This window comes from Littorina saxatilis, linkage group LG6 (assembly GCF_037325665.1).
Source record: "Littorina saxatilis isolate snail1 linkage group LG6, US_GU_Lsax_2.0, whole genome shotgun sequence".
NCBI classification, from domain to species: Eukaryota; Metazoa; Mollusca; class Gastropoda; order Littorinimorpha; family Littorinidae; genus Littorina; species Littorina saxatilis.
Window position 1 is genome coordinate 52176249 of NC_090250.1, and position 16491 is coordinate 52192739.

Sequence of the window (16491 nt, forward strand, 5' to 3'; positions counted from 1 at the left end):
ACACACACACACACACACAGATCAACACACACACACATGCACACACAATATCTTATAGTTATATACACACCAGCCACTGTAAGCCCAGAAGCCGGAATAGAAGGAGAGAGCGATGGCACCAGCACTGAAGTCAGAGTCTTCAAAGGCATTCTCAAAGCTCTCCACGTTGCCTGCAAATCACCACACACTGTGTAACAAATAACTTCCTTTTTTTCGTCTTTTTTTTAACATGGTTTTATTTCTTTTTGGTACATATATAACATGACAACAACATCAGACATCAACATCAAATAACAACAGACATACAAGACTATGCTATATATATGCATCTTCAAAAATAAAAAAACAAAAAACAACAGGAAGGCACAATAAAACGTACAATTACACAGCCCATATTCAATACATTTCTAAATTATATAAACATAATCCTTGTCACCTTTCTTATCTTTCTATTTAATTATTTGATAAAACTACTCATAACAACAAAATCCTGTTCTCTCCATAATTAATAATCTGATTTTAAACGAGTCGCGTAAGGCGAAAATACAATATTTAGTCAAGTAGCTGTCGAACTCACAGAATGAAACTGAACGCAATGCCATTTTTCAGCAAGACCGTATACTCGTAGCATCGTCAGTCCACCGCTCATGGCAAAGGCAGTGAAATTGACAAGAAGAGCGGGGTAGTAGTTGCGCTAAGATTAAGAAGGATAGCACGCTTTTCTGTACCTCTCTTTGTTTTAACTTTCTGAGCGTGTTTTTAATCCAAACATATCATATCTATATGTTTTTGGAATCAGGAACCGACAAGGAATAAGATGAAAGTGTTTTTAAATTGATTTGGACAATTTAATTTTGATAATAATTTTTATATATTTAATTTTCAGAGCTTGTTTTTAATCCGAATATAACATATCTATATGTTTTTGGAATCAGGAACCGACAAGGAATAAGATGAAAGTGTTTTTAAATTGATTTGGACAATTTAATTTTGATAATAATTTTTATATATTTAATTTTCAGAGCTTGTTTTTAATCCGAATATAACATATTTATATGTTTTTGGAATCAGCAAATGATGGAGAATAAGATAAACGTAAATTTGGATCGTTTTATAAATTTTTATCTTTTTTTTACAATTTTCAGATTTTTAATGACCAAAGTCATTAATTAATTTTTAAGCCACCAAGCTGAAATGCAATACCGAAGTCCGGGCTTTGTCGAAGATTACTTGACCAAAATTTCAACCAATTTGGTTGAAAAATGAGGGCGTGACAGTGCCGCCTCAACTTTCACGAAAAGCCGGATATGACGTCATCAAAGACATTTATCAAACAAGAAGAGCAAACGCTCGATCGAGTCACTTTCGCAGTTCTCAATATTATATGAGGCATCAGATGGACAGGAAGAAATTGCTATTCACAACACAATGAGTCACGTTCACATAAAATTTGAGCCCGGTCACTTTTATAGTTTCCGAGAAAAGCCCAACGTTAAGTTGTGTGTTGCCGAACAGAAAAGGCTAGTTATCTCCCTTGTTTTTCTGATAACGTTCGTAAAAGGCTACAGATGTAAATACTTTGATGTAAAGAATAATCCTACAAAGTTTCAATCACATCCGATGAACTTTGTCAAAGATATAAAATGTCTAATTTTTCCTTTGACGCTGACCTGTGACCTTGAAAAAGGTCAAAGGTCAACGAAACCATCGTTAAAGTGTAGAGGTCATTGGAGGTCACGACTAAACAAAATATGAGCCCGATCGCTTTGATAGTTTCCGAGAAAAGTCCAACGTTAAGGTGGTGTCTACGGACGGCCGGCCGGCTGGCCGGACGGCCGGCCGGACAGACTAACACTGACCGATTACATAGAGTCACTTTTTCTCAAGTGACTCAAAAAATGAAAAAAACGTTCGGGGATTTCATACCCAGGAACTCTCATGTCAAATTTCATAAAGATCGGTCCAGTAGTTTAGTCTGAATCGTTCTACACACACACACAGACACACACACACACACACACACACACACACACACACACACGCACATACACCACGACCCTCGTTTCGATTCCCCCTCGATGTTAATATTTAGTCAAAACTTGACTAAATATAACAAAAATAATAACGATCAACATACAGAATATCCTCATCTTGTTCAATAAAAAAAATAAATTACTAGTCCATCTGGCGTTTGGGCACAGCATGAGAAGAGGAAACATAAAATCAGTGCAGGGTCCCGCTCGAACAGTGGTACAACGGAACCCCCCTTAAATCTGAGAAAATCAGATCTTTCTTTACTTTCTTTATTTGGTGCTTAACGTCGTTTTCAACCACGAAGGTTATATCGCGACGAGGGAAAGGGGGGAGATGGGATAGGGGAAAGGGGGGAGATGGGATAGAGCCACTTGTTAAGTGTTTCTTGTTCACAAAAGCACTAATCAAAAAATTGCTCCAGGGGCTTGCAACGTAGTACAATATATGACCTTACTGGGAGAATGCAAGTTTCCAGTACAAAGGACTAAACATTTCTTACATACTGCTTGACTAAAATATTTACAAACATTGACTATATTCTATACAAGAACCACTAAACAAGGGTAAAAGGAGAAACATAATCCGTTAGTCGCCTCTTACGACATGCGGGGTGCAGAGAAATAAGGATGTGGAAAAGAAGACTTTTGGTAAGTGAAATAAAGGTGATGGATCCAGTCAGATAGAAATAAGACAACAAGAAAAGATAGGCGAAAGGACTGGTAAGGCAGAAATAAGACAAAAGAAGAGAAGTAAAGGGGTGGGGTAGCTCTGTGGAAACACTCCCGCCGTGTGAAGGCGACCCCATGGGAGCGAGAAAATCAGATCCCAAGAGAATGAAAGTCTTGAAATGGAGGCCCACCTTAAGTAACTTATCTTTTTTTTTATTTTACTTAGACTTAGTTAGACTCAAGTTACTAAGTTAGAGATATTATGAAAATGTGAAAGAGCAGTTAATGTCTTGAAAGGTAAAACGAAAAAGGTTTAAATGAGAGGGTCTCAAGAGGGGCAAAAACTAAGTGCCTTTGTTAATGCCAGGAAACACAGAAAACTAAGTGCCTTTGTTAATGCCAGGAAACACAGAAAACTAAGTGCCTTTGTTAATGCCAGGAAACACAGAAAACTAAGTGCCTTTGTTAATGCCAGGAAACACAGAAAACTAAGTGCCTTTGTTAATGCCAGGAAACACAGAAAACTAAGTGCCTTTGTTAATGCCAGGAAACACAGAAAACTATGTGCCTTTGTTAATGCCAGGAAACAGAAAACTTCTTTCCACACTCACCGGCATACCCCTGACTAAACTTCATACTCAACAAGAAGAGCAAACGCTCGATCGAGTCACTTTCGCAGTTCTGAATATTATATGAGGCATCAGATGGACAGGAAGAAATTGCTATTCACAACACAATGAGTCACGTTCACATAAAATTTGAGCCCGGTCACTTTTATAGTTTCCGAGAAAAGCCCAACGTTAAGTTGTGTGTTGCCGAACAGAAAAGGCTAGTTATCTCCCTTGTTTTTCTGATAACGTTCGTAAAAGGCTACAGATGTAAATACTTTGATGTAAAGAATAATCCTACAAAGTTTCAATCACATCCGATGAACTTTGTCAAAGATATACAAGAAGAGCAAACGCTCGATCGAGTCACTTTCGCAGTTCTGAATATTATATGAGGCATCAGATGGACAGGAAGAAATTGCTATTCACAACACAATGAGTCACGTTCACATAAAATTTGAGCCCGGTCACTTTTATAGTTTCCGAGAAAAGCCCAACGTTAAGTTGTGTGTTGCCGAACAGAAAAGGCTAGTTATCTCCCTTGTTTTTCTGATAACGTTCGTAAAAGGCTACAGATGTAAATACTTTGATGTAAAGAATAATCCTACAAAGTTTCAATCACATCCGATGAACTTTGTCAAAGATATAAAATGTCTAATTTTTCCTTTGACGCTGACCTGTGACCTTGAAAAAGGTCAAAGGTCAACGAAACCATCGTTAAAGTGTAGAGGTCATTGGAGGTCACGACTAAACAAAATATGAGCCCGATCGCTTTGATAGTTTCCGAAAAAAGTCCAACGTTAAGGTGGTGTCTACGGACGGCCGGCCGGCCGGACAGACTAACACTGACCGATTACATAGAGTCACTTTTTCTCAAGTGACTCAAAAATGCATTTTCACTCCCTATCTGACATACATTAAGAGTACAGTGGAACCTCTCTCTTATGACCCCCCATTTTAAGACTCTCTCCTTTTTAAGACCTTGTTTTCTCAGACTTTTTGTTTATAACCTCTGTAGATTTACCTCCATTTTAAGACTTACCCTCCTTTTTAAGACCTTGTTTTCTCAGACTTTTTGTTTATAACCTCTGTAGATTTACCTTCATTTTAAGACTTACCCTCATTTTTAAGACCTTGTTTTCTCAAACTTTTTGTTCATAACCTCTGTAGATTTACCTCCATTTTAAGACTTACCCTCCTTTTTAAGACCTTGTTTTCTCAGACTTTTTGTTCATAACCTCTGTAGATTTACCCCCATTTTAAGACTCCCTCCTTTTTAAGACCTTGTTTTCTCAGACTTTTTGTTCATAACCTCTGTAGATTTACCCCCATTTTAAGACTCCCTCCTTTTTAAGATCTGATTTTTTCAGATATTAGGAGGTCTTAAAAGGGGGTTCCACTGTATTCCCAACCTCTGTATTCTTAATGTTTTTTCCCCTTCATTGTATTTAAAGGCTTACTAACTTACTCCCGTGTTTACAAAGTATAGTTTGCCCACAATCGATGTCAAACGCACCATAAGACCATATAATGACGATATGTCGTCATGCGCGGACCATATACGTGCATTTCAGCTTGTTCTAGCCTCTGAAAAAGTGAGGATGTCAACAACGACACGGAGTTCTCTCCCTTGCGTCAACAGCGCATGTGTTGCCAAATCTATAAATAGGACGATCCAGATCAAAATGAAAATTAACATATCTCAACATTGAAGGGGTCCTAGACCACAATATTTTGCAGGGAACTTAATTTAGCATGTCTCCAGCTGTTGGTAAAGCAATTAGCGTGTATAGTCATCGAGTACATATGGCTTTAATAAACCAGCCGGTTTAGCCAAAAACTGTCTATGACTGCGCCAACAATTCAGAGGAAAGAAACAAAATAAAGCACGACACTGACAGAAAGGAAGAAAGAAAGTAAGTAAGAAGAGAGAAGAAAGAGAGCAAGAAAGAAAGAAAGAATGAATGAGTGAAAGAAAGAAAAGACAAGAAAAGAAAGAAAGAACAAGAGGCGAAGCCTTCAAGGCTCACGTAAGAAATCGACAAACAGTAACACAAACTCAATCACTCCGTCACACATACACACACACACACACACACACACACACACACACACAGAAAGAGCATAGGTGAAACTGTGCAAGAAAGCGAGACACTAGATCTAGATCTGTCTGTCTGCATGTAGCCTACTTACAGGGACACGACTGCCAACTAGTCTCGGCCCGCTCAAAATAATAATGACCGAGACTTTCAGTACTTCCTTCGCGTGACGTCTAACCCTCTTACGTCATAATGTGACGTCAATGTAATGTGACGTCTTCAAATGTTAGAGTTTCTACCACAGACATACACACGCACGCACATACGCACGCACGCACAGACAGACAAAGTTACGATCGCATAGGCTACACTTACGTGAGCCAAAAAGAGTAATTATAAGAATGTCAAGTATACGATCATCAGAGCTGACTATTGCAACAACACAGACCAGAGACCTACACTTGGTTCTCATGGCAATCAATAGTTATTGTGTCACTGTCACATGAAGTATCTGGGGGAGTACTTTACACTGTACAAATAGTGTGACCTCACTGACAGCAGCATGCATGTCAGTGGATGTAGGCTGTGATGTACCAATGCTTTACTACATGTATGTATCTACTCCTCGGTCAGAGTCCAATGTAGGCTACACCATCACATGAAACCAGTTCAGTTAGTTTTCGCCACCTCTGTCAATACAATACAATATGAAAACAACGTACTATTGAGTTTTTTACTTCTACTGGTTTCAGAGAATCCTAAAATGGGGTTTTATATACCCATAATGTGAGTCCTTTGAAAAACTTATTTATAACTACAATAAGTAACGGAACTGGTTCCTAGCATATAGTATTATAACTGACCTTTCAATGAGAGCTACAGCTACCATGATCATCATCATAATCATTTACACTTGTTTTCATTATTATTTATATTAACTTGATGAATATAATGGCTTACAATGCATCTGAATGTAGAAGTCTGGGACATATGATGAAAAGCAAAAGTTACACTGCACGCTGCTTCTTACCCCACTGCACACCCCCCACTAGCCAAATGACACTAAGCCTTCAACAAAGACAGAGCACACACTGACTTCAGCACACAAAAACCAAGTCAAAGTCCAGGTTAGGACAGCGTTTAAAGGCAGCTCTCTTCTGCATCTATGTCCATGACCCCCTTTTGATGGATGACCTCTGACCCTTGCGACCTGATGTGAACCCACTGAGGACAGTAACTGAGACAGGATGGGGGAGTTTATCACCATCATAAAACTGCCATTCAGCTAAAGGCATCAAACATGACACTTGCAGCATTTCCTGGTGGCATGTTGGTTGTGAGATGATGTGTGGAGACTGTACAGCTACTGTCATTGTCAAGGTGACACCTTTAACACTGGCCCAGTCTCAACAAATGTTGCCAGGAATGACCTACACTTCAGTTTTTTCCAGTTATTATTGGTGTTCATGCACTGGTTGTGAGTAGATGTTTCGAGACTTTGCAGCCAATGTGACAGTGTTGATCCTCACTACCCAATTGTAAACAACTGTTGCCATGACACAATGCCATCAGCACACTAATCAAATCAAGCGTTTATCGCATTGCAGTAAACAGCATGATGGCAAGATGCTTAAAATGCTACTAATAAAGTGTTTATGACTCATTTGTTTACTTCCCTTGCTCTCTTTCTCCTTGAGATTTTTGTTTGTTTCTTTCTTTCTTTGGCTGTTCAAAACTCTTAGTCTTAGATCTACAAACACAAACACAACAGAAAATGACAAACCAAATTTCAAAGGGAACAAGAGGCGAAGCCTTCAAGGCTCACGCAAGAAATCGACAAACAGTAACACAAACTCAATCACTCCGTCACACATACACACACACACACACACACACACACACACACAGACACACACACACACACACACACACACACACACACACACACACACACACACACAGAAAGAGCATAGGTGAAACTGTGCAAGAAAGCGAGACACTAGATCTAGATCTGTCTGTCTGCATGTAGCCTACTTACAAGGACACGACTGCCAACTAGTCTCGGCGCGCTCAAAATAATAATGACCGAGACTGTCAGTACTTCCTTCGCGTGACGTCTAACCCTCATACGTCATAATGTGACGTCAATGTAATGTGACGTCTTCAAATGTTAGAGTTTCTACCACAGACATACACACGCACAGACGCACGCACGCACGCACGCACGCACGCACAGACAGACAAAGTTACGATCGCATAGGCTACACTTACGTGAGCCAAAAAACTACATTTCTTCCAAGCCTCTCAAAAAGGATCAAGATGAGGAGTGCCGACATTTCCCTGGCCTCATATTAGTGACGTCACCGAGTACTTTTCATAACACAGCATGCTTGGTAGTATAAAACAAAAGACCTAAGATACAGAATCCTAATGTTTACAGAGAAGCTGAATACCCTGCACCCTCCAACACACACACATACACAAAAGAAGTGAAGGTTAAGGTAACCTGTCCAAAAAAAAAGGTTAGACAGGTAAGGAAACTTTGTTATCAACGATCAAGTATACTACGTCTGCAGCCACTTTCTTCTTTTTTCTTAGCAAATGTGTGCGTGCCTTTTTTCTCTGGATCTTTTTTTTTTTTCATGCAAACAAAAGTTTAGGGTTGACAGGAAAAACATATGTCAGGTAGGTCAGTTTTTCTTAGGGGTTGGTTCTCATAAACCAGTCAAGGTAGGACACTTGAACACCTTAATGAGAAAAGGATAGAAATTACCATGTCACATCCAAAGGGCGCTGACAGCCTTAACTCCCAACATAAGGTGCACATGTTCTGCTACAGTTGTCTTTCTGAAGAACGCTCTGTCCCGCCCTGTACTTACACATTGTAAAATTGCTGTTGCAGCACTTTACAACAATTAGAAATGTGGTTGTCTTGCCCCCAAATATGCTTCTATCCCACAACTTACTCAGTCAGTCCAACTTCCTCAAAATTTACTTACATACACCTTGAGCCCACACCAACTACAGAAAACAGACAATGACAGAGAGAGAGAGAGAGAGAGAGAGAGAGAGAGAGAGAGAGAGTGAGAGAGAGTGAGAGAGAGAGAGAGAGAGAGAGAGAGAGAGAGAGAGAGAGAGAGAGAGAGAGAGTGTCCCCTGACCCCATCCACCCCCCAAAAAGTTCTCTCCCAAGCTAACCAGGTCTACAGTGCATGAAACAAAGATGTTAAAGACAGGACTTTCATCATCCCTTCCCACGAATGACATGCACGATTAACAAAGATCTCCCACAACCTCTTCCCTCTTAGCCCTCCCCGGCCCCTCCCCCAACTCCTGTGTCAAAAGAAAACAATCGCTCTCTGAAGCTCACCAGGCATACAGTGCATGACCAGGTGCAGTGAAAACAAAGTATAATCCCTTTCTATTCATGACACATTCACAATTATCTCTCACATCAGCACCTTTTCTCTCTCACTCTTAATGACCCCCCCCCCCCCCCCCAAAAAAAAAAAAAAAAAATGTTTATCAGGCACACAGCTCATGATCAAAATTTACTTGGAGACACAAGTTTGATATCTCTCTCTCTCTGGTCTGGTGTTCACGCCAGCCAGTCTGTCCCACAAAAATCAGTCAACAACCTTGACACAGTACACTACAGTCTGGACATAGCATGTTCAGCCACACAACAGTCCTGTCCGTTCTGTATGTCACTGTGTCATGCCAGATTAGGCCTGTCTAACTAGAGCAGGTTGTATATATGATACAAATCACTATTCAGTAGATTGTGAATGTGTAAGTATCGTAACACGTTACAGTACAAAAAAGTCATGTACATCTTGGACGACAATAGGCGATGTATGGAAATAACTCTTGTCTGGGTTTTCAATTCACTTATTCACTGTGACAAGCATTGTTGTATACTTTTGATTATAAAAATATTGACGCTTTTCCTTATTTTAGACGTACTGTCCCCTGTTTTAAATAAAACACTGATGCGACAACGGGGTGTCTCTCTATACTGGTAATTCCCACTGATCTATAATTACCTTGCCTCACCTCAAGAACTACAACTCTTCCACAGCCGTGTAAAACCCTGACAAGGTTATTACAGACCTGGGAACCCCTGTTTTGCACTTTGAGTATTCTCAAACAAACTTGGTGTATTTTCAAAAAAATGAGCGTACTCCACACAGCGTTTGCACATCCATGATTAAAACATGCCTCATGCGCGTCCGTCACACCGTTAATTAAGTTTACCTATACATTTAAAACAAATGCTTTTTTCAATTTTTACTGACAAAAACTGTACCGTATTTGGCGGACTACAAGCCGCGACTCTTTTTAAAAAAAAATCGCATTGTGGCTTATAAAAAGATGCGGCTAAAACGTTACCTAAACTTGAATAGCATTCACCTAATGGAAGTCGCCGCGGATTTTCATTTCGCTCGATTAGAGATTACCGGTACTTTATTAGCTCTCTACTCAAGACTCGGCTCTTTTCTCTTTCTTTCGCGAATCTTCGTTTGTCAACAAGTCGTCGTGACAAGCGTACAGAGAAACACCGGATGTATCAGGATCTCGCGCGCGCGAGATTTCGTTTTTTTGTGTCTCGCGATAGTTGGAGGAGCGAGAGCCGCCATGTTGTGTTTTCGTCTGCTCGAAATGTGCGCAAAAGTCGTAAATGTTCCCAAAAAAGCTTATTCCGGGCGGGACTACATGTGTGTGTTGGTTACAAATTGTGTGTGTGTGTGTGTGATATTTTTCTTCAAACTTTTTCACTTTTCTTCTTTGTTTCACTTGTTTATTCTCGGAGCCGATTTCGCCAAATACCGTACTTTCGTTTGCCTGGTTGTTTTGATTGATTGACACGATCCGATTATATTTTTTTCGACGGCGGCTAATATAGTGACGTAATCATGTGCCTAAATTCTGGATCGGCTTCAGGATGGGCTTGTGAAGAAAAGTAGTCTAGGAATTTTTCTCGTCGTATTTTTTTCTCACTGAGCGTATTCTCGACAATCATGCGTACAAAATACGGCAAAATCGTATGGGTTCTCAGGTCTGTTATTACCCTCTTCTTCTTCTTCTGCGTTCGTGGGCTGAAACTCCCACGTACACTCGTGTTTTTGCACGAGTGGAATTTTACGTGTATGACCGTTTTTACCCCGCCATTTAGGCAGCCATACGCCGCTTTCGGAGGAAGCATGCTGGGTATTTTCGTGTTTCTATAACCCACTGAACTCTGACATGGATTACAGGATCTTTTCCGTGCGCACTTGGTCTCGTGCTTGCGTGTACACACGAAGGGGGATAAGCCACTAGCAGGTCTGCACATAAGTTGACCTGGGAAATCAGAAAAATCTCCACACTTGACCCACCAGGCGGCCGCGGCCGGGATTCGAACCCTCGACCTTCCGATTAAGAGGCCGACGTCTTACCACCCCGCCCGTCAGAGTTATTACCAATATTCGTCTATTGCTGACTTTTTACTGTAGTTTTGTTTTATTTCTTCTTCTTTTACCTTGGCCGAGGTAGACAAAGCCGATGATGACGATGATGGCGAGAGCGACAAGTTTTGACGATGTGATGACCACCTGTAGTCGTGTCACCCACTTTACGTTGCGGCAGTTGACCATTACCAACAGAACTGCAACAGTTACAGATCACACCATTATTCATACTGCATACTGTGTTCAGCAAAAACCTCTTTTCTCATCATCATCACCAAGCAGGCACGAGCTTGTCCTGCAATTGTAAAAGCATAAAAGTTAAAGCAAGCGCAAACAAATTTGTTTGAAAAAATCATGCAAAATCGTGCACACTGGGTGGGGGTCCCTGGGGATGAAACACTGTTATGTTTTACAACCTTTTAGCTTTTAAATCGAAGCATCATTTTTCTAAAGCCTTAGAGGCAACTGCATGAACATAGTAGTAGTACATGTAATTGATGGTAAAAATGAACACGCACATACAGTACATGGCCTTATAAAACTGAAAGGCTAACAAATACAACGCAATTTAAGAAGTTTCCAATGTACATGCATGTACCAAGAGGATTGTAAGTATGCCTGTGTCTGAACTTTTACAGTAATAAACATTTTTAGGATCGGAGATGGGAACAATCTTGTCCCACCTCACCTGGCACAGCCAGGATTCAAACCCCAAGCCTTCAGCTGACATCTTAACCACTCAGCTTCTGTTCACATACAAGAGTTGGCTTAATAAGAGCTGGCAGTTTGCATACACATATAGAATTAAAATTTAAAAACAAGACTGACAAACACTGAAACAATTGCACATATATATATATTGCTGCAAAGTGCAATGGTTTATGAAGGTATGACGTCCCAGCAAACTCTTTGTCTTTTAAATGGGAGGATGCTTGATCCAATGATTGTTGTTTTTTAACGTCCCTACAACTGATATGGTTATGCAGGAAAGATGCAAATGGGTGGACAGAGCAATGGACAAACAGAGCATTAAAATGGGAGAGTTTTCTATGGAAAATACTCTTGGAACACATTCGCTTTGTGTACTACTTTTTTGTACTTCCAATGCTCCATTTGCATGGTCCGCTTCACCATGTTTATTGTTACCCTGCTACGCACCATAAACCACTGGACACAGCATTTGGTAAATCTTTTCATTTCGACCTTTGCCACTGAGCAGTAGGTGGTCCAAACCTAAACTGAACAGTTCAGAGACATCCTGCTTGCTGCCGCGCGAGCAGAGAAAATGTTTCCCTCTTTAAAAGCTTTTACCTTCACTGGCTGCAAAATCCCTCACGCGGAGGTGTTTTCAGACAGGTCAGACACAGGTTGTCCCGGAGGTGTGAAGGGGGCGTTTTGACTATGAAGTGCACACATGTGTATTGCATAAACATGCCAATCTTCTTTGAACAGCGAAAGCTTCTTTGACACGCACTTACGTAATCGACCAACAATGATTTTTTGGTTGTCATCTATTATTTGCATTTGTTTGTTTGTTTAACGCCCAGCCGACCACGAAGGGCCATATCAGGGCGGTGCTGCTTTGACATATAACGTGCGCCACACACAAGACAGAAGTCGCAGCACAGGCTTCATGTCTCACCCAGTCACATTATTCTGACACCGGACCAACCAGTCCTAGCACTAAACCCCATAATGCCAGACGCCATGCGGAGCAGCCACTAAATTGCTAATTTTAAAGTCTTAGGTATGACCCGGCCGGGGTTCGAACCCACGACCTCCCGATCACGGGGCGGACGCCTAACCACTAGGCCAACCGTGCCGGTCTATTATTTGCGTACATATAATAGTCTTATACTAGATAATGCAATTGAGAGTCCTCAAGCAGTTGAGTGCAAACGGGAAATAGATGACTGTGAGCCAAGAGTAGATAGTCGTGTTATGACTTCGCAAACTCTCTCAGTTAAACAAATCAGATTTAACGGCAGAGGTCTTAAGAAAGGGGTTCCACTGCACAGTACCGTTATTATAAATCTGTTGAGCCAACACTTTCCTGTGCTGATACTTTATTTACCCCCCCCCCCCCCCAACTTTGGTTCAACCTGAGCAGATGTTTCAGACTCAAACAGATCATAATCCACCTCACCTGTGGAACATGAGCTTCACAGCACCATCTAACCCTACTTTGCATACAGATAGATCTGCTACTATAGAGGTCACCAAAATAATGTCCTGCTGGTCACAACCCAGTCATGGGGATTCCATCACCCATGGAAATGAAAATCTGTCAGTAGTGTCTGAGTCAATGAGTCTGAGGGGTAGGATGGCCGTTTTGTAAGTGTCCGTGGCAAGAATTCTTGACATGATGAATCAGTTTACCACCTATCTAGACCTCACAAAAGGTTCTGGCCCATTGAGTTAATTACTGACTCAGAGTGTGGCCTTCTCTTAATCAGCCAGTATTGCATTTGATGACTTGAAATTCCAACCTCAACCACTGAAGCAAAACTTTTTCAGTGGACCATGCAGTTCACAAAAATATAGCATTTTTGAAGGACCTAACCATTACGGTGATTACCAGAAGTAAATTTATCTGATTACCATTTTATACAGCAAGGGAAATAATTCATCCTGAGTAGGAACATGCAGGACAAACAGCCAGATGCCCACGCTACTAGTTAGGTCCAGATCCTTACTCCCGTGACCATTCTCTGGCTGCAAAGGTTTGACGATTGATTTGACTTCTACGGACCCTTTAGAAAAAAATTAGACCCCCCTACACCTTCGAAAAATGCTGGCATTTTTCACCAGAGGCCAAAATCCAAGATGGCCACCAGCGCTATCTGGAAAAATCAAGTTTTGAACCAAAGCACCTAGAATTATGTACAAAGACACTTTTTCGGGTGAGTTGACGACGAGGATTCCGATTCTGATATTAGTTTGACGTTACGACATCATTTGGCCCTAATAATTTAAGATGGCCACCATCCAGTAGAGCGAAAACGTAACTTTTGTCCTTCAAGCAAACATCCTCCATAAGGATCTATTGCAGTAAAGCAATTGTTGAATGCATGACAAGAGAACTTAGTACACTTCTAAATAACCTCTGTATAATAACTGTAACATGAACAGTTTTCAGTTGAAACCAATTACAAACTGTCAATAATAATCGTTTTACTCTGAAAATGGCACTTTTTCGGCCCTTTCTTTGGACAAAGATGACAACAACACAGTTGATACACATTTAGAAGTCACCAATTGTGCTTTTATGTCCTTCCTTTCAGTGCTATGAAATCGATGAATCAATATGACATTGGTGAGATAAATTAGTCCGAATCAGAGCATGCTGCCTCGCTAGATTCTGAATCGTCATATTCCAATGCATTCTCCCTCCTCTGTACATCATCATCATCATCATCATCTTCCTCATTGCTCTCATCTTCCTCGCTCTCTTCAGCTGGCCCTTGTGCAGGTAGGTGCATAGGTAGGTGTATCGGGAGAGCAGGTTGCGTGTGGCGGACAGGGCGACAGCGACCACCCACCAGCTCCCAGCCGTTTCCAAGTAGCGTGGGGTGGTTCTTCAGGAAGGGATGACGCACTAGATATGCCAAGTAGTTTGCACGGAGGCAGTGTTGGCGTAGGCTGTCTGCATCTGGAGGCAGACGGATGAATGCTTTGTTTTTCAGTGCCTTCCACTTTGCTGCACGGGCCTCAGCCATGGTGCTACTCTTGTTGTCGCCATAGATTGCATGTCGCGTGAATTGGAAGAGCTCCTCTAGCACCTCCTCCTCAGGGTCAAGGCTATCTCCGCACTGCAAGAGTTGCCGTCGGGCCACAGCGCTCTTTGCAAACACTGACGTCTTACCCTTGCCGTAGAAACCTGAGTTGGCATCACAGCCTGTCATACAGTGAAGCTGCACAATACAGTCTGCCATCTCGTCAGTCACCAGGCCACGGCAGAAGACCGTCTCCTGCTTCCTCTTGATGCAGAGGATTCCTGGCAGCTGCTGTGAGATGACTGCAGCCGCGACATAGGCATCCGTATCAGCGGCATCAATGACAACAGGGCCACTGTAACCTGATTTGCGCATAACTGCATATGTGGAAAAGAGGACAGTGTCAGCCTCAGACTGCTCAAAGCTGTAGTTCTCCAATGGTTGCTGGGTTGACAAGTTAGTGCAGTGGGGGCCAACAGAGTAGACAATCTCTGCATCAACACTCTGTGCAAAATCTCTCAGGTGGTCACATATAAGCTTTTGTAGCCGCTCCTTGTTGCTGACACTACACAGCAGCGTTTTGAACGCGTGGGCAGAGGGGAAGGGGTCGCTCAATTTCATGTAGGTGTTGGGGACATGTGCTTGACCCTGTACCCGCAGGTCTCGCTCATCATCTTTGGTTGAGTATGTTGCGTTGTACGGGTCGTTCACACATATAATACGTTCAGCATGACCATGACGGGCAATGATGATGGATGACACCTTGTGGGCGTAGTCTGACCACGTGTATGGGGTACCATCTTGCGTCTGTCGATCCTCTGTTGATGGCGTTGCCATCCTCCAGATCATGCCCATGGCGATGAGATCGATGTAGGGATCCTGCAGTTCTACAGGTTGCAGAGAGAGCCTATGGATGAGCTTGCTCTTTTGTGTCTTCATGTATGTGCCGTTTGGGTTGAATAAGGCCACACACTCCTCGACAACACGATGTTCCAACAACTCAGAGAGGTCCACAAGTTGACTGACCTCAACCAGGTCGATTACTGCCTTGAGAGCGCTCCGTTCCATCTCAGCAGCTCTCGCCTTGAGTTCCTCCCCGGGCTTCTCCAAGTCGGGCATCTTGGCAAACGTCAAGCGTTTGCTCAGAGGGACGGGTGCATGGAGGGAGGTATTCTTACTGAACACCCTCTCTCGCAAGAAGCTGGTCAGCTTTTCCTCCCCTGCAGCATGGGCTGACTTGAAATCCGCAACCAGCTCATCAGAGGCAGGCATGGCTGACTGTAGCATGCGGAGGGTGGGTGAGGAAGGGTCAAACGGAAATGAGTCAAACTCATGCATGCATGCGACCAGGTCCTGCACACACTGCTCATCTTCTCGCATCCGTTTTGGGCCGCATTCCGTGTGCTTTCTGTTGGCTTTTTTTCGGTTGGCCATGACGTTATGAGCTGCACGAATCCTGGCCACATTGTTCACATTTCTCGAGTGCACCAGCAGCTGCTTCTCATTTTGGAGAATGGAGAGCCAGCCAGATTTCATTTTGCTGCCCTTGTTCATGGTGCATTCGATCCACATGTCCCAGGCCATGTTGGAGTAAGGGTTTCCTGTGATGGATTGAGCAAAGTCAGTACGAAGAAAGGCGACCTGATCAGCAGGGAGAGCTGTCAGCATCGCCCAGAAATCAGAAAGCCACCGCCCGTATCTGTTGTTGTCGTACGCCACCATCCATGGCAGCATGGCTCGCAGAGATGTGACGTACCCGTTCCAGTTGCATATATGGACCGCGTGTACATTCTGCATGAGCGCGTCCGTCATGGTCAGGAATTCCCTCCAGTAGTCCGCCATGTCACTGCCCTCCACATTTGTGAATACGTTGGTGATGAGGCTCTCGAGGTCAGCATCCTCCTCCAGTGCCTCATGAGCAGCAGCGCGGGATTCTTTGGAGAGACTTGTATCTCTGAGGATCTTCAGGTTCTCCC

At 42.4% G+C, this 16491-nt stretch overlaps 1 protein-coding gene across 1 annotated transcript in view; it reads right to left on the reverse strand.

Annotated features, from left to right (window-relative positions):
• Positions 1-16491, reverse strand: part of LOC138969517 (large neutral amino acids transporter small subunit 1-like) — a 43971-nt gene that overhangs the window by 15850 nt on the left and 11630 nt on the right. Inside the window, exons 3-4 of the mRNA XM_070342333.1 lie at positions 10871-10996; positions 71-170 (exon numbers count right to left, since the gene is read on the reverse strand). Coding sequence (XP_070198434.1) covers positions 71-170; positions 10871-10996 — 226 coding nt within the window. The remainder of the gene's footprint in view (positions 1-70; positions 171-10870; positions 10997-16491) is intronic.